Source organism: Hypanus sabinus, chromosome 8 (assembly GCF_030144855.1).
Source record: "Hypanus sabinus isolate sHypSab1 chromosome 8, sHypSab1.hap1, whole genome shotgun sequence".
Lineage (NCBI taxonomy): Eukaryota > Metazoa > Chordata > Chondrichthyes > Myliobatiformes > Dasyatidae > Hypanus > Hypanus sabinus.
In genome coordinates, this window is record NC_082713.1 from 75,710,273 (window position 1) to 75,729,677 (window position 19,405).

At 44.0% G+C, this 19,405-nt stretch overlaps 1 protein-coding gene across 1 annotated transcript; it reads left to right on the forward strand.

Moving 5' to 3' along the window:
• The first annotated feature begins 10,084 nt into the window (after positions 1-10,084).
• On the forward strand, positions 10,085-19,176 carry rpl36a (ribosomal protein L36A). The gene is made up of 5 exons (XM_059977363.1): positions 10,085-10,233; positions 11,352-11,457; positions 15,183-15,250; positions 18,522-18,644; positions 19,103-19,176. The coding sequence occupies exons 1-5, from the start codon at positions 10,231-10,233 to the stop codon at positions 19,121-19,123; spliced, it is 321 nt and encodes a 106-aa protein (XP_059833346.1). The 5' UTR covers positions 10,085-10,230; the 3' UTR covers positions 19,124-19,176.
• The last annotated feature ends 229 nt before the right edge of the window (positions 19,177-19,405 follow it).

A 19,405-nucleotide genomic window follows, 5' to 3' on the forward strand; every position in this document is an offset into this window, starting at 1 on the left:
GAGCCAACAAAAAGACATAGATACAGCCCAGTCCATCACGGGTAAAGTCCTCCCCACCATTGAGCACTGGCGTGGTAGCGTAGTAGCTAGCACAATGCTTTGCAGTACAGGTGACCCAGGTTCAATTCCTGCTGCTGACTGTAAGGAGTTTGTATGTTCTCCCCGTGTCTGTGTGGGTTTCCTTCGGGTGCTCCAGTTTCTCCCCACAGTTCAAAATCTATCGGTTGGTAAGTTAATTGGTCATTGTAAATTGTCCTGTGATTAAATCAGGTGTGCAGCGTGGCTTGAGGGAGCCAGAAGGGTCTATTCTGCGCTGTATCACAATAAATAAATAAATAGATAAATCTACGTCTGACACAGGAAAGCAGCATCCATCATCAGAGACCCCAACATGCTGTACATGCTCTCTTTGCACTGCTGCCATCAGGAAGGAGGCACAGAAGCCTCAAGACCCATACAACCAAGTTCAGGAACAGTTATTACCCCTCAACCATCGGGCTCTTAAACCAAAGGGAAGAACTTCACTAACCCCATCACTGAACTGTTCCCACAGCCTATGGACTCAATTTCAAGGATTCTTCATCTCATGTTCTTGATATCTATCACTCATTTATTATTATTTTGCTTGAGTTTGTCTTGTTGTATTAACTGTAAATGCCCACAAGAAAATGAATCTTAGTGTTGTATATGGTGACATACATGTAGTTAGATAATAAGATTTACTTTGAATTTGATATGCTGTGTTCAAAGATTTCAAGGTCATGTTTCCATTTTTGGATATTAGCCAGGGGTAGTAATTCTGCTATTTATATTCATAGTTTCACTTGACCCATTACCACTCACTGTTACCTTTCATAGTCCCTTTTATTGTTTTTCCCTCTTGCCTTCCTATCACATCTCTGTTTGTTGTTTCCTCTCAATGATCCTGTCTGTTTACACTTCTATATCTGGTTTGGAAGAAAGCCCATTGACTCCAGATGTTGATGTCTTTTCACTGCCCCTCCCCCAAAGATTCTGCCTCCACCATCTTCCTCTGAAGGCACCAACTTTCTCATCTTTTCCCTGAAGGTACCAACTCCCTCCCATTCCTTGAGTGTGCTGACATTTCAATCCACTACAGATTTGATTCTCCACAGATGCTGCCTGATCTGTAGAGTACTTGCTGACTTTCTTCAGATACTTCTGTTGTTAATAGCCTGCCTTGTGGAAGAGCAGTAGAGCTTTTCATGATATTTGCTCCTCAGTTGATGACACGAGAACAGATTATTATCACATTGCTGGTCCCGTGAGCTTGCTGTGCACAATTTGGTTGTTATCTTTTGATAAAGAAATTTCAACCTGTAACTTTAACACTTCTCTCTCTCCACAATGCTGCAGGATTTGTTGAAAGTTTCCAGCATTTTCTATTTTTGTTCCATATTTCCAACGTCTGCCATTTTTTAAAATTGCAAAACTAATTTGTAATTGTTTCACAAACAACAGCACAGCAACTTGCAGCTACCCTAATACTACAGCACAGAAGTACAGAACTGAGTCCAAAGCTCCTTGGTTAGTTTTGACATGATAAATTTGTGCATAGAAGCCAAGAAAAGATTCTGGTCAGAACATTTGTTTCCTGCGATAGTGCCTTATCTTGCCTGGGGCAAAATTCTACTTGGAGTGTTTCTGACTACAGATCACTATTTGTAAATTTAAGTCAAACATAATAATAACTAATTACATGCTGGAAGGGCCTAACCAAATTAGAAAAGTAATTTGGCTTCCTCAATTCATTAAGGTTAAGAATTGGGGCTTCTACATGCTATGATTGGATTATAATACAAGAGAGTTTAATACTTTATGGTATCAATATTACAGTGTTTCAACAGATCTACACCAGTAAACGCCAGCCATCCACACTGGACAAGTGGTCTCGGGTTTGAATCCAGCCAGCTCCTTGCACGCTTTCCATCCATGCTGGGTTGGACATTGAGTAGCATCACAACCTCATAAAAAACAAAAATGCTAAAGAAACGCAAGGTTGCCAGCCGATAAACCACAAGGCACAGAAAGTAACAACACTAGTAAAGGAACAGTAAATATTTTATGTATGCAAATGAACCCAAATTAGCCAACCATACAAGCAAATTGTTATTTTGTAGGAAGATTTACATTTCCATAATTCTTTCTCAATAAGTGTCTGCTTGCCTTTTGATTGGTTGCTCTATACCGGGGGGGGGGGGGGGTGGAGAGCCTGCTGCTGCACCTGGAGAGTGTTGCCAGGCTGTTTCTGCACTTTGGATGTGAACTTGGACTAGAGACTGTTTTCTCAGTCTTATAGTATTTTTATTGTGTTTTTCACTCAATCTTCTCATTTTTCTTGTGCAGAATGGGGAATTTGGGGGTCAATGAGCCTGATCTGTGTAGTTCATTTTTTGTGCAGGAGGAGATATTTGGGGGTCAATGTTCCTGATGTGTTTTGCTGGGTTTTTGTTCAGAAGGGATTTGGGTGTTGATGTGCCTGTCTGTTTTGTTTTTTTTTGTGGGGAGGGAGGATTTGGGGCTTGATGATCATGCCATCTGTCTTTTCTTTCTTGGTTTCATGGATACCTGGAGAACTGAAGAACTTCAGAGTTGTATACTTTGATAATAAATGAACCTTTGAACATTTTAGCCATTCTGGGAGTGCATTATTCTTTGCAATGGAAGTGACTGTATGTGCATTAGTAAAATTAAAAAAATAAGACTTTCATAATTACAGAAGGTTAATAGGATGTGCTATAACCTCTAAAGGTGACTCACAACAGTTGGAACAAGGAGATTGCATAGTCAAAGGTGTGTGAGATGGATCATGAGGCAAGGAGAGATTTTCAGGGTTTAGGGCTGTAATGGTCAGAAGTTCTTCCAGTAACCGAACGGCAGGGCTGTGCTAGATGTGACTAAGCATGATTGGAATCAGATTCCTATCAGGCTGAACTCCAGAGCCACTCTGACGTGCTGTGCATTAGAATGTATAGTACACAGTGCATTATCTATCCAGCAGCTCACTCTGTCCTTTCAGTTGGTTCCACCTTCCTGGGTCTGGCAACAGTTTTTCCATTTTTAAGTAATACCCTACTTCTGTCTTGCAAGTTAATACTGAATCAGCATCCGTCACCCTTTCATGCTGACCCTCTGACAGGAACAGAGCTCCTAGACTACACTTGTTGAAACATTCGGGGTCCGGGAGTGCTGTGCAGAATGGAGGTGGAGGGGTCCCGGGAGAGAATGAAAGTGGTTGGCATGGATCATGCTGCACCCACAAAGCTCTGTCATCAGCAGCAGTAACCTGGCCCAAGTATCACTCCCTTCGGCATCACTGTCATTCCAGGAAAACAACCCAGACTGAATACAGTCTGCGGAAAGGCATGCTGAGAGTCGAGGCAGATGTAGCCAATCGTCAGGTTTATTAGCACTGACATATGGAACAAAAAACAGTACAGCTCAGGAACAGGCCATTTGGTGCACAATGTTGTGCTGAACCAGCTATAAAGCAAATCAAAAACCCCGAAACACAAATCCCTCCTACCTACACCAGGTCCTCCATCTTCCTTGCATCCAAAGTTTTATAAGTCATGAAATTTGCTGTTTTTGGCCAACAGTATAGCACAAGGTATAAAATATACCCTGTTTAAAAAATAAATAAATAAAAATTCAAAGTAAATTTATTATTAAAGTACATGTTGTGGCGACCCATTTCCTGGCACACCCGAACCGGCTCACAATTAACCACCGTTCCGGCTAAGGGAGATAGCCTACGGGGGTTTGTGAGTACGTGTCTTTTGGAGCATCTGCGCCCACGGGGGGCGGGTTGAGGGAGGCTTTAAAGCAAGGCTGTTTAGTTCGAATAAAGTTATCTTTGACTGCAGTTTACCGACTCCTGTGTCGTTATTTTAGCGCTGCGTGTAGCACACCGCTACAATGTCACCATATAAAACCCTGAGATTCATTTTCTTACAGACATAATCAATAAATCTATAGAATAATAGCCATAACAGAATCAATGAAAGACCACACCAATGTCAATGTTCAGTGTGCTAAAGACAATAAACTGTGCAAATGCAAAAACAAAGAAATAGTAATAGTAAATAAATAAGCAATAAGTATTGAGAACATGAGATGGAGAGTCCTTGAAAGTGAGTCTGTAAGTCGTGGGAACATTTCAATGATGGGGCAAGTGAAGTTGAGTGAAGTTATCCCTTTTGGTTCCAGTGTCTGATGATTGAGGGATAATAATTATTTGTTCCTGACCAATAGCTGAATCATGAAGTGGTTTTTATGTGCTCATGGACCATTCAGACATCCGATGGTGGAGTGGAAGAAGCCGTCCTTAAAACACTGAGTGTGGCTCTTCAGGCAACGCAGGGTTGTGCGTGTAGAATGAAAGGCCTCTGTCGATCAAGGTTGACTGTGGATGTTGCATCCTAACTGTCTAGATATGCAAACCAGGGCAGTATGATATGGAGGGCAAGCTGTTGTTTACCTGTAATAAACAACGCAATAAAATGGCAAGCGATAGACAAAGACAAGCAGCCCCAGATCAGACTGAACCTCTGAAGTCCTGCTACATCCATTCGTGAATGGTGACAGATAATGAAGCAACTAACAGAAAGAGGGCTGTTCATGGGCATCCCCTTCTCAGTGGTACTGTTCTCTATCATGTGACTGCCAAAGGGAAGATGGAATAACTTCATCCCAGAAGGGTGAAGGGTCTCAGCCTGACACGTTGACTGTTTATTCCCTTTCATAGATGCTCCCTGACCTGATGAGCTTCTCCAGCATTTTTGTATTGTGTTACTCTGGATTTTCAGCAGCTGCTAAATCTTTGATGTTTATGTTAGGTGAAGTATCCATCTCAGCTTTCTCATGAGGTCCCAGCCATCGTTGTCACAGATGACAGAAAGGCCTAAGGCTTCTGCATGTGGCAAGGGCTACGAGAGCAGTTAACATTCCTGAACCAGAACCAGAAGACCCTCCAGACAACTGTCTCAGCAAGACTGCAACACTATCACCTTCTACAAAGGGCAGGGCATTGCATTCTATCTGATATCTACCATCAAGGACGATCTTAATCATCAACTAAATGATGGAAGGCATCATCCAGAGTGCTGTCATCAGCTCCTGTTCATCCACAGTGGGGAAATTACCAGAACCACACAGTTCCACTAAAATCCAGGAAGCTACAGGTGTTGGAAATTGGAAATAACAACTGAAAAATATTGGTCACTCAGTAGGTCAGACAGCAACTTCGAGAAGAGAAATGGTTCACTTTTCAGGTCAAAGCCCTGTATCAGAGTTCTGCAGAAACATCTGTGGCCTAAGACGTTAATCGTCTCTCTCCCCACAGATGCTGGCTGGCCTGCAGAGTGTTTCCAGTGTTGTGTGTTTCTACATACTGTAGTTCCAGAGTTCACCATAGCCTTAATCCAAGTATGAATCCAAGGGGTGAGTGAATCTCAGAGAGGAAGTGAGAGTGAAAGCCCCTGACATTACACAGCATTGCAAGGCAAGTGGTGTGAAGGAGCCCTGATAAGAAACACATGAATGAATGGGAAACCACACTTGGCTGGAGTTAGACCTGGAACAAAGGAAGATGGCTAAGGTCATTTGGAAGTCAACCATCACAGACCCAGGATATCACTACAGGGATTCCAAAGGGCAGTGCTCCAGAGTCCACTATCTTTCGCTGTTATATCTCATAATGTCAGGAGCACATGATGCAATTTTCAGCTCCATTCTGATACAGAACAGACTTGGCGCAGCAAGAAGTGGGCAATATTCAGTCCTGAGGTTCACAGGATATAACACACGGCAGGATGGCAGGAGTAACAGTTCCCCAGGCCCAGTGAATGGCTTCTGCAGCAAACTTACAATTAGGCGTGTGATTTTCACTCTACCCCAAAGACAGTGGAGGATCAGCCACTGACTTTGTTCATCCGTGTATTTCTGACTATTAAAGGAACTGAGGGACATTTGTTGGAGGAGGTACAGAAAAATTCACAAGACTTTTACCTCGATTGCAGAGTTTTACTGGATAGGCTGTGCTTGATTTTCTGGAGTGGAATAGGCTGCAGGATGACTTGATAGAGGCATACAAAATTATGAGAAGGGTCAGACACAAAATGCTGGAAAAAAACTCAATGTGTCAGGCAGCATCTGTGGAGGGAACTGGAATTGAAGTTGGTTTATTATTGTCACATATACTGAGATAAGTCTAAAATCTTATCGTTCACACTGTTCAAATCGTCACAACATGCACTGAGGTAGAACAAGGTAAAACACATATGCAGAATAAATTGTATCAGCTACAGAGAAGGTGCAATTGACACTTTTGGTTGGGACTATTCAGAACTGGTGAGGTTAGATAGGGGAGAATGCTGTTCAGTAGGAGGGGATGAAGAGGACGCAGATGAGAGGGGGTTTTAAAGGATCTGGTGGGGGGGGGATTCTTTTCACATACAGGTATGAGGTGGTGCAGACAGAGACTCTCATATGTATGTTTAACTGAAATCGGAACAGTTCAATTATTGTAAAACAAACACAGAACACAGGGTGCGGTGTAAATAAAATGGAATGACATCATCACATTAGACCAGCCTCTTAAAGTGACCCCCAACTCAATGTGTGATGAGCAAACCAAGCTGAGATGGGGTCCAGAGTTCAACTCCCCCCCATGAACTATGCTGCAACTGAGAGAGAAAGAGAAGAGGGGGGAAGGCATCCTGCTGCAGATGAGAGAGAGAGAGAGAGAGAGAGAGAGAGAGAGAGAGAGAGAGAGATGATCTAATATTATGGCTTTAAGCTGATTGTTTACCTTTGCTCCATGGACACTTTCTTTGCCTGCTTGTAAGATTCTTGCTGAGACAGCAAGGCGGGGCCAGGTGATGGACAGCCGGTGCCCTGCAAGTGATGATAAAAAGCAGGTCTGCGAAGACACACCTCGGTACACTGAAAGAGTGTTGTGCACCCACATGAAGGTGGGGGTTTGGAGGATCAATTCGGGGGAATCCATCAGAGGCTCACAGTGTGTGAAGGAGCGACCGGTGGGGGCTTGTTTGTGTGTCCACCCTTGCCTGGGTGACAGGCTTACCACTGAAGGATGGTCGTGCCTGGTACGGGGTCACAGTCGGTGACCATAACAGGACAGGAAGACAACGGAAGGTTCAATGGCAACTGCATCACCTCTCTCTCTCTCTCCAACGGTACACCAGCAACTACCTTGACCTAAACTGAACTCTGCACCATTGTAAGACTATTCATTTACCCCTAGACTTTGAAAGAGCTTGGTTTTGATTCCTATTTCCACACTTCCACACTATCATTGCTAACCTGTTACATATGTATTTGTATTTTTATAGTTCTGTATTACTTAGTTTACTAATAAACACTATTATTTACAGTAATACCAGACTCCCAACATGTATTCCATTTCTGCTGGTTCGGTAACTCGATCACGGGGTACATGACAAATGTCAGTGGTTGTGAACACTGTATGTTTCCACCAATTACATTACCCTACACAGCCCCTGCACCCCTCACCCCCTGAATTCACTAAAACTGGCATTGTGAGTCTGTCTGGAGCTCGGACGAGTCACCTGGCTCAGGTCCTGTGTTCCACGGTGGAGGAACAGCAGGTGCCTCTGCTTCATCCAGAGGTATGTGGACACGTTCATGGTCATGTCGTGACAGCAGGTAAACAAAAAGAGAATCTAAGTCTTTTAATACAGAGTCCATCAGCTGCTGGAAAGTCTGTGCTGCATTTGGCATGGGCAGAAACTCAAAGAGGCCAAACAGGGTTACCGCAGCCATTTTGGGAATGCCCTCTGGGCACACAGGCACCTGATGGTAGCCCCTAATTAAGTCAACTTTAGAAAAAGAAATTAAATTTCCAGCTAAATGTGCCAAAAAATCTTGGATGTGTGGGACCAGGTAACAATCGGGGTGGTGGCCTTAGGGACCATATGGAGGGGCAAAGACCAGTGGCTATTCGACCGGTGTACAATAGCAAGCCTTTCCACGTTGGCAAACTCAGCCTTTGTGGTTGCCAGCTTTTCTGGGTCCAGTCTATGCGCGCAGGGCATGGAGTGACAGGCCAGTAAAAGAAATGTGGTGCCTGGCCCCATGTTCTGTGACTGTAGTGGAGAATGTGGGTTTGGTGAGGCTTGGAAATTTGACCAGCAGTTGAAGAAATCTCACATGAGATGGTACATGCGCTTGAAAGAATCATTGTGAGGAACTTACTGAGGGAGCAGGGTAAGCAGTTCTTAAGATTGACTATCAGTTCTTGGGCACACAGGAAATCTGCACTGAGCAGAGGTCTAGCAATGTCTGGCAGGACGAAGACCCATGTGTAACATCACCCACTGAAGCAAAGTGTCACCTGTCATGTCCCGTAGGTCTGAATCCTGCTGCCATTGGTGGCCTCCAGCCGGGTGCCCTGAAATGGTGTCTGTAATGAACAATAGATAATCTGGCAGCTGGAACCCTCAGTGTTCACAGACCTCTGATGTCCCGATGTACTGGCACTATCGAAGCTGCAAGGCGGTCAAGTCCTTCCTCACGTTCTTACCAAAGCGAGTGTGGTAAAAACACAGACCCAGCATTGTCTGTTTCGCAGCCGTGGGTGTCCTTATGTTGGGGACCTTGCTGATCGGGCTTATTGAGATAGGGAAAGGAGGAATGATGCACTGCTGCCTGGCTGAGTATAGACTAGCAGCCATTTTAGCAAGCTGCCTAAAGTTCATCACAGATGTATTAGTGAGGGCTATGCAAACTTGATCTGACATTTTCTGCAGAAGAGCTCCTAAAACTTAAAAGAAAAATGAAAAGTGATTTTCCAGGAGAGACAGCACGTGGTCCATGAGCTCCGATGTTTTAGCTCACTGAGGAGAGTAGATGTTTGGCGCACTCAGATTCCGACAGTCCAAAACTCTGTAAATGATGTTTTCAGCGATCGGTATTTATCATGTTCAGGCTGGTGTTCAAGCAGACACACCACTCTCGTAGCCGTGGAAATACTGAGCAATGCTACCACATAGTAGAATTTGGTGCTGTTGGCAGAGCAAACTGTGCCTCGGCTTGTACGAGCCAAATGATGGCATTTTGCTCCCAAAACTCTGGCAGTTTCAAAGTGAGTGTGTTGGCAGACATGTTCAATAACTCTGGAATCGTCCTAGAGCATTGGAGTCACCAATCTAGGATTTTAGGAATAAAACGGCAGCTGCGTTTTAAGTTTAATGGAAACTGTAACAACTACTTTATGACAAATAAACTCTTTTCGGGCTTCCAGCCTGGTACAGGTACAGAAGCCTGACAACGGTTTATTCATCATATACTCTGGGAAAACACTAGATCCTTTTTCAACTCCTTTATTTGTCTCCAAACACAGAATATAAAATGTGGTAAAAGAAACCACATAATTATATCATCAGGTCAGTCCATGCTCTTAAAGTGAACCCCACCTCAATGTCTCCCCCCATCTTTCAACTCCCTTACTCAGCTTTTTTCTCTCCAGTCCTGCTGAAGGGTCTCGGCCCAAAACGTCTACTGTACTTGATGCTGCCTGGCCTGTTGAGTTCCTCTAGCATTTTGTGTGTGTTGCTCACAATTCCAGCATCTGCGGATTTTCTCTTGTTCCCAACTCAATGTCGGTGGTTATGAATTATGCACTATGTTTGCATCCATCACATTACCCAACAATAACAATGAAAAAACACCAAGGGAGGCGCAAAGGCCTGGGATAGGTGGGTACATTGGGCTGCACACACATGAAGGACCAAAGGCCTTTTTTTTTTGAGTTGTGAAACACTAAGATAGTGGTGCTGAGGAGGACGATCAACCTCAGGAGTAAATTAGAAAGGCCGAATGGCTGACACCCTGCTCCAGTTTTTCTGACTGGAGCCCCCAGCTCCTCCCTGCCCGGCCTTCCCCCGTTGTGTGCCGTTCTCCCTCCCTCCCTTCCCCCTTTACTGCTGGGACAGCCGGACTCTCCCTCCGGGTCGCTCCGCCCGGCCTTCCCCCGTTACTGCTGGGACAGCCGCACTCTCCCACCGGGTCGCTCCGCCCGGCCCGGCCTTCCCCCGTTACTGCTGGGACAGCCTCCCCGGCGTTCGGCTCCGATATCCCAGCATTCCACCGCCTCTAAAAGCGGCGCGCTGACGTCATCACGCCCCTTTTCTCCTCTCTCCGGGTGCAGGGCGGCAGCGGGAGAAGATGGTGAGTAGCGGCCTGAGAGCCGGCGATCATCCGCCGGCATCCGCGGCAGTAAAGGTCGGGAGCGGCGTGGACAGTGGCGCTGCCATGTCTCGCGCGCGGGGCGGTCCGGACTTTGACCGAATAGGCCGATGTTGAAGAAGCAGAAGGCAACGCCGAGTAGAGCCTGCGGCCTTGTAGGCCCGAGAGAGGGTTTAGCGACTGTTCACCCGGGGAGGGAAGGTTGGTGTCCCGCCCATGGAAGAGGAGAGGTGTCGGGATCGTGTCCCGTCCGTGCGGGGCCAGGAGCGCGATGGTGGGTTTCCCTCGTGAAGAGGGATTGGATTGACAAGCAATGTTGTTGAAAAAGTGCAGAGGAAAGAGTAGAAATATCTTTTAAAACTATAAAAGTCATCAATATTTTATAAGTTTCTGGAAGTAAGGATTATTGGATACGCGAAGGATATCTGAAGGGAAAAACTCAGATAAGAGCTCCCCCATGGTCAGACCTGTCTTCAATCTAGGATGTTACCTGTTTCTCCGAGATCCTACTTAAACCAGTGTTCCCTGCATAGTTTGTTTTATTATAGCATTCATAAAGAGTTCAGCAGACTTGAGATAGAGAAGATGCTTCCATGACTGAGCAGGGTTATAGTAGTAGAATATTTGGTAAGTGGTTTGTCACTGACTCTGAGTGGTTCCTCACCTCAGATATTGTTTGCAAGGTACACTAGATCAAGAGGTGTGGGGATAGGGTAGGGAAGTGGTACTGAGGTAGAATCCTTTCAATGGCAGACCAAATTAGAGGTGCTGAGACAGTCCTGGTGCAGTTTTTTGACCCAAAATGTCCTTATGCAGATGCTGTTCAACCTGTCACATTCCTCCAACAGTTGGTTTATTGCAGGAGGGAATGAGTGACCTCTTGCTCATCTGAAACCTGGGGTAGTTTCACAGTGAGAGATAATGATCCTGTGAAAGCATACTGTTCTTAGACTGCAAATCTACAGTACCATAAGATAATGAGAATTGTTAGGGAGAAGCTTGAGGTGCTTGGACTTAAGAGTGTAACTTTGTTACTTTGCCTTGTCTTCAATTTGGCACTGGTTTAAGTGTTATCATTTTTTTCTTTCCTCTTCCTTCAGGTTAACGTGCCGAAGACCCGCAGGACATACTGCAAGAAATGTCGTAAGCACCAGCCCCATAAGGTGACCCAGTACAAGAAGGGAAAGGATTCCTTATATGCACAGGGTAAGGTGAACTAAGCTGCCACTTTTAGTAAGTTTACTAAAAGCAGTCAGAGCGTAATCCATTTGGAGATGTTTGAGTGCTGACTGTAGGCCATTGAGACCTGTTTGCTGAGAAGGTGCTACTCCTTGTTTAAAAGTTAACACTGGAAAGTCTAGAAATTATAATTAAAATGTGCCTTTTCCAACGTTTTCATTTGCTCATCGGCCAGGTAACCTTGTTTACAGCTTTTCTACATGGACATCCTATCAAAAACATCACCCCACCCACTTCGAATGTTAACAAGCTCATGTTTTCTTCCTCGTTCTGCTGAAGGATTATCAAACTCAGATGCTAACTGTTTCTCTTGGCACTGATTTCCAGCAATTTCTTTTCAAATGCTGACTCTTTATCTGGGCTTTCCATTAGATGGAACACTGCAGCCTGGGAACGGTCCCTAGAGCCACCAGCTCTGCCTCACTGAAGAGCTGAATGCTAGGCCAACCAACCCATCTGCCTATGTGATCCATATATCATGCTTGTCTAAATTCATGTTTAGATCTTTATAGTATCAACTTCTACCACTCTTATTTTTTTTAAATCTTGTCTTGAACATCTCCTTAAACTACCGCTTGGACTCCGCTTCAGGGAAACAATCCAAGTTTGTTCAGTCGTTCTTTATAATACTTTATTGATCCTAAAGGATCAATGTCACAGTAGCAGTACAAATATTAGAAGAGAAGTGGAAAGAATAAAAAATTGGTTACCTCAAACAGTCTTAACAGGAGGGGGTCATCACTTTCCCGGCTAAAGGTTGACTCATTATAGAGCCTAATGGCCAAGGGGGGAAAATGACCTAATAAAGTGCTCCACTGTTCAGCCAGGGTGGCATCACCTGTGTTGCTGTCATTGCCCCAGCACACCATCGCATTGAAGATTATACCGGCGACAGCAGACTGGTCGAACGTGTGAAGGGGAGGCCTATATACAGTGAATTACCGGCACCCAATTGCCCACCATTGAGGACATCTACCATAAACGCTACCTGGGCAAAGTGAAAAACATTTTCAAGGATGCGTCTCACCCCCTAACCATGGACTTTTCACTCTCCTCCCATCGAGTAGGCGCTACAGGAGCCTCTGCTCCCACATCAGTAGGCACAGGAAGAGCTTCTTCCCTGAGGCTGTGACCCTGCTGAACCTCACATCACAGCGCTAAGCAGTATTGCACCCATATTGTACTGTCTTAGTACTTCTATATTTGTGTGCTGTAGCACTTTTTATTCACACTTTGTAAATAACACTATTCTTTGTATTTATGGTTAGATGCTATCTGCATTTCGTTGTCTTTGTACTCCAAAGGACCTCCGTCTCCTCAGGAAGTAGAGGTGACTCTAGCCCTTGTAAACAGCCTCTGTTGATGATATTATGGCCAATACATTCCAATCCAGTTCACATCCCATTCCTCCAATTATGGCCGAAGCAAAACTTTATTCATCTGCAACTTGCTATATTTTATATTCAATGTGGCAGATTATTTTACATATGTAACTGGGTGGAAAAATTAGCTTTGCTTCAAAGTTCAATGTAAACTTATTGAAGTATGTATGTAGTTCATTTTCTTTCAGGCATTTACAGGAAAGTACAATAGAATGTTGCGAAAAGAACTATACATAGACTAAAACTGGCAAACAATTGATGTGCAAAAGGCAACCTGCAAATAGTAGCACTGAGAACATGAATTGTAAAGTTTTTGGAAGAGTCTGTAGGCCACAGAATTAGTTCAGAGTAGTCTTCATTGAAGTTGTATGTGCTGGTTCAGGAGCCTGGTGGTTATAGGATAATAACTTCCTGAACCTAGTGGTGTGGGGTTGAAGTCTTCTGTTCCTCTACCTGATGGTGGTAGCAAGAAGAGAGCATGAACTAGATAGTAGAGGTCCTTGGTGATGCACGTTGCTTTCCTGGGGCAGTGCTTCATAAAAGTGAGCTTAATGGTTGGGAGCACTTTGTCTGCGATGGGCTTGCTGCAGTCTTTTTCATTCCTGGATACCAGGCTGTGATGCAACCAGTTAACATATTCTTCATTGTGTACCAATAGAAATTTGTCAAGATTTTGCTAACATGCAAAATCTATGAAAACTTCTGTGAAATTATAGGTTCTGTTGTGTCTTTGTGATGACACGTGTGCTGATCACAGGGCAAATCCTCTGATATTGTTCCACCAAGGAATTTAAAGCTGCACTTCTGTTCACCTAATGGGGGTTGGCCTGTGGATCTATCATTTGTAGTGGTTAGCACAATGCTTTACAGTACCAATGACCCAGGTTCCGTTCGTGCCATTGGAGTTTGTAGGTTCTCCCTGTGACCACTGGGTTTCCTCTGGGTGTTCCAGTTTCCTCCTATAATCCAATTTACAATTAGTCATTGTAAATTGTCCATGATTAGATTAGCATTAAATTGGGGAATTGCTGGATAGTGCAGCTGGAAGGGCCCATTCCATGAATTAATAAATTAGTAAATGATGGTTTTGCTGACATGAAACATTGTGGCATCAGTCGTCCGGATTTTCTATTTCCTTCCTATATGCCAATTCACCATTACCTTTGATTAGGCTGACAACAGTGATGTCAGCAGCAAACGTAAATATCAGCATTGGAGTTGTACTTAGCCACACAGCCATCATTATAAAGTGAGTAGAGCATGGGACTAGGCACACTGCCCTGTGTACCTGTGCTGATGGTGATTGTGCATTCAGATGCGCAGGGAGGAACTGAGGCCCGTGTCTTGGAGCTCAGTGAGTTCCAAGGGGATGATAATGTTGAATGCTGAGCTGTAGTCCAAAGAGAAATGAAGTGGCATTGTTTGTTGACCTGTTGTGATGGTAGGCAATTTGGAACAGATTCGGGTTACTTCTCAAGCAGGAGTTGATATGCTTCATGGCCAACCTCTTGAAGCACTTCATCCCAGTGAAAGTAAGTGCCCTGGACAATAGATACTGTGTACCTCTTGGGCACCAGTATTCAAGGTTGAAGCCTGCTTGAAGTAGAAGGGTATCTCAGGCTGCAAAGTGAGAGGTTGAAGCTGTCTGGAAACACTTCAGCCAGTTGATTAGCAGAGGGGTCTTCAGTATTTGGCCAGGGCCACTGTTTTCTGTTTCACTCTCTTGAAGAATTCTCTCACTTCAGCCTCAGATCACTGGGAAGTGGGGTTCTTGGTCAAAGGGAGCATGAAAGGCATTGAGCTCAGTTAGTAAAACCTCATTCACGTTTATGTTTAGATTTGCTTTGAAGGGGTGATGGCTTTCAAGTTTTGGTCAGGAATTGCCACTTTGCACAAGAGGTGGCTTTCTAGAGGTCATGCCTAACCCTTTTATGCTTTTCCTGGATGACTGGTCCTTAATGCTGCCCATCTAGCCATCCTCAGAATTTGAATCTGTTTATTCATCCCGGGCTTCTGGTTGGGAAGACTGAATGATTTTGTGTGGACACACTTGTACATGTATGTCTTTATAAGGTGGCGACATTGGTGTGGACATTCAGGTCCTCTGAGTTCTTGAACGTGATCAAGGTCATGTGTCCCAAAGTGTCTCAAAGTAGTCTTTTAGCAGCTCTTCTCCCTCATGTAACCATCTCTTTGTTTTAATTACTTGTCATAGCTGAGTTTGGCTATTTTAATCTTATATAGGGTAATTATAGCTGTGGGGATCGGCTTGCATGTTTTGTAACTGTCTAACTGTACCTCCTCTTTCAGGTAAGAGGCGTTATGACAGAAAGCAGAGTGGTTACGGTGGACAGACAAAACCTATTTTTCGTAAAAAGGTAAGCAGAGAGTAACTTGGTTCACTTCAGTGCTATGTTTCTGTCAGTTCATTTAAACTGACAACCACTAAGTGTAAAAACTTCTGCAAAAGCACAATATATCCAACAGCACATACAAAGCACAAAAGCCCCTTGACTTGATGAATATTTTTAGGGAAAATGCATCTTAAAGAACTTTGCAGAAATGAAGGACTTTGATTGTGGTGGCCATTGAAGAATAGCCGGCAACCTTGAGTTTGGGAAAATCCCACATATAACTGCTAGGATATAGGAATTGGGTAAGAAATGGGCAGATTGTTGAAAGGGCAAGATACGGTGGATGTGGAGAGGGTGTTTCCTGTGGTGCAGGGAGGGGGAATATCACTAACTAGATGGCACAGCCTGATTGTTTCCTGATCAGTCAGGGCAAAAAAAAGGATATGGCAAGGCAAATGTATGGGGTTGAGTGGGATCTGGGATCAGCCATTATAGAATGTCGACGCATGCTTGATGGGCTGAATGGCCTAATTCTGTCCCGTTGTCTTATGGAATTCCCCCAAACCAATTTTCTATAAAGCCTTGTTTTTTCCCAGTAGGAGAACATAGTATCCTAGATTGTTTAATTTGAAAGATGTTGACTGTAGCACTCTTTCTGAACTGCACCTGGAACATGGCCTCATATTCTTCACTGTAGATATTTTGAATGACATGTATCACAATGATGAGGAAGCATTATCATTTACCTCAAAAGTAGTATCTTTTAGAAGGTACAGGCAGGCAATAAGACCTCATTTAGGGCGGTATTTTGTTGAGTTTTTTTCTGATCACAATTGTCAGCCTCTTCACATTGAGAAGCACATTCGTATCGAACCAGGCAGGTTCAGCTTTCTCCGTCTGGTAATGCGCATTTGAAAATTCTATAACTGGGATTCCAACCTAGCGTACACAGACCCCTTACTAATGTTTGTAATCTTGATGACTAAATGATAAGTGTATGAACTAATTGTTGAATTCTGATGGTTTTGGTCCAGGGTTCTTTCAGAAGCCAGGAAAGAGGCTTCACAATCGTTTTATTAAGTGTTAATAGAACAAAGAGTTGGAAATAAACATTGATAGAAGTCTATTAAATGAAGGGGTATAGAAGCAAACAATGGTGTTGCTACATGGTCAGCTCTTTTTACACCTAGATAAGAAAAATTCCATTCAAATTTTCAGATAAGTCAGCCAGTCAGAAAACATCTATTTCAATAATTCAATACCAAGAGAAATCTCCAGAGCTTTCCAGAACATAACCAATGTCACCACTAGGGGGCTCACTGAGTACCTGCAGTTTCATACTGTGGCCAGTAGGATGCCTACTAAGTGGTTACTTTAGTTATTGAAATACAGTGCAGAATAGGCTTTGCTCTGCTTGTATATAAGTAGTTATATAAGATACCAACAATTAATTTTTTAGTTGCAAGGAAAATAACAATTAAACAGTCTTAACAATAAACAGTTTGATCCAACAGAGTCCACACAGCTGGTGGTTAATTACATCCTCTGTCAGTGGTGTTGGGATTGGCTTTTCAGATGTTTTACTGTAAAGTGGGAGTGCAGAGTGGATTTTTTTAAAATTTAGAGATACAGTATGGGAAAAGCTCTTCCGTCCCTTCAAGTTGTGCTGCCCAGCATCCCAAATTTAACCCTCACTTAGTCACAGGACAGTTTACAGTGACCAATTAAACCTGCTAACCGTGTATGTCTTTGGGTTGTGGGAGGAAGTCCATGCATTCCACAGAGAGAATGTGCAATTTCCTTACAGGGGATGCTAGGAATGAACTCCCGATGCCCCAAGCTGTCTCACTTTGTGATCATGTCATTTCTCCCTGCTACTTTAAGTAATTGCCATCTATACAAGTTGTTTTGTCGTGTACTGTAGTTGTCCAAATTGGACTGCTCTCTCATGTTCATTGGGTCCCTTTCATCGGAAGTTGTTTCCCCATTCATTGTGGCCACTACATGTTGGCAGAAAGTGTCACTCACCCTCACCGAACATTGCACCCATTTGGTTTAACAGGTGCTTGCACAGCACATATACAGTACTTTATACAGCACAGCATGTACACGGTACTTTCTGCCCAGTATGTTCAGGCTGAATATGAAGCACCCATCTACACCAATCCCACTGGCCAGCAGTTAGCCCATAGCTGATGTGTTTTCGCAGTCAAAGTGCACATCTAGATATGTCATGAGAATTTCTTCCTCAGTCCCTTGATGGAAGCCAAAATCCTCCAGTTGTGTGTGGGGGAGGGGAGCTTTGATATCTAAAACCACTGTTTTGCCGAACACCAGCGCTCGGTCCTCCTGCAGTGGCGGGATATCCCTGTGGCCACGCACTTCAATTCCACAGACCACTCCCACTCTGACATGTCCACGGCCTCCTCTACCGTCAAGATGAGGCCACACACAGGTCGATGGAGCAATACCTTATCTTCCGCCTAGGTAGCCTCCTTCCTGCCGGCATGAACATCCAACTCACTAACCTCCGTTGATATCCCTGCCCCTTACCCTTACCCCCATCCCTATCCATTATTTTAGTCTGGTTCTCTTTCGCTCTCTCTTTCCCCCCTTCACTATAATCTCTCCCCCCAGCCCTACCTTTCTTTCTCTTTTATTTCCCATAATTCTCCACCTTCCCCCAGCCCATTTCCCTCCAGCCGATCACTTCCCAGCTCTCTTACTTTATCCCTCCCCCCACTTCTTATCCCCCCTCGACCATCCCATGTTACTTCACTCCTGATGAAGGGTTTCGGCCCGAAAAACCTCCTCCCATAGATGCTGTCTAGCCTGCTGAGTTCTGCCAGCACTTTGTGTTTTTCATTGATTTTTTTTTAAATATATGCTTGCCTCATCTTAAAGGCAAAACAAAACCAGACAACATCCTAATGAATCTTGTTTACACTGTGACACTGCTCCTGTGGTACAGTGACCAGAACTGCCCAATATATGCTTGCTAGTGCAGATGGGTTACCAAACATCTGCAGTATTTCTGCCTGTGCTGCCACCTTTGGGAATCTATAGGCTTGTGACTTAGGAGTTTTTGTGTACAAGGCAAGTATGATTCTGGTCTTTATGATTATTCTCTGTTAGAGAAGTATAATCTGCTTTAAGCATTTACTTGCTGTTTATGTGTGATCCCGAATGATGATCTGTTGGATACAGACATTAATTCTGCGCGTTTTGTCAGTAGCTTCGCGGGTGTGACACTGGGATATGAGTGACCGAGCATTGATGGTGATTGTGATTTCAGGCCAAGACCACAAAGAAGATTGTGCTGAGACTGGAGTGTGTGGACCCCAGCTGTCGCTCCAAGAGAATGCTGGCCATCAAGAGATGCAAGCACTTTGAGCTTGGAGGAGACAAGAAGAGAAAGGTATGTCTGAGCTTGGGGCAGTCAGAATGCATTTTTTTTTGGTCAGGTCTTGTGGCTCTGATACTGAATTGTCCTGCTGGATAGATATGTGGTTGTCAGGTTTATAAGAGTACAGTTTTTTATAGCAGATGTGGACTGAATTCTAAATTGATGCCAGCTGTTTGACATTGGGTGGGTGCTGAAAGTGATTATATATCGAGATGGTGCTCTTTAATGTCCTGTGGTAGCTTTAGCCTACTGCACTTAGCACAGAAACGATGGGCACCGAGAACTGATTCCAGTCAGTAACAGGTAGTTTTTGGATGTTACCTCTGGTGGTGGTGCAGCTTTGTGGCAATACTTCAGCTAACCCTGTTGATGAAGGTGTTGAATAATGACAGTCACTAGGCTAGTGCTGTTGCTGTGAGATGGTATTTTAAATATTTTCTAATGCCCTTTGTTCTCTGCTTGTTTTGCAGGGCCAAGTCATCCAGTTCTAAGCTACATAATTAGGTTTTTGGAGTTCACTTCGCAATAAAAGTTATCACATTTTCTGGTGGCTTGCTTTCTTTTCTTACATGTTACAAAAAAGCTTCGTTATGCGGTGAGATTGCATGGAGCGGAGTAACTTGGCTACTATACGGGTATGACTTTCCAGATCCAACACATTATAAAGTTGATTGTTAATGGAGAAAACTAAAGGCCACTCTAATGGGGTTTAAGAGCAACTGGTACAAGGGGTGCACAGGTAGGATCTTTTTACCTGGACTATGCTGCTCCAA

Excerpts from the sequence above, each read along its gene's own strand:
- rpl36a (XM_059977363.1), top strand. Across the intron at positions 11,458-15,182 it reads GGATTCCTTATATGCACAGG|GTAAGAGGCGTTATGACAGA; the intron begins GTAAGGTGAACT and ends CTCCTCTTTCAG. Across the intron at positions 18,645-19,102 it reads GAGGAGACAAGAAGAGAAAG|GGCCAAGTCATCCAGTTCTA; the intron begins GTATGTCTGAGC and ends CTTGTTTTGCAG.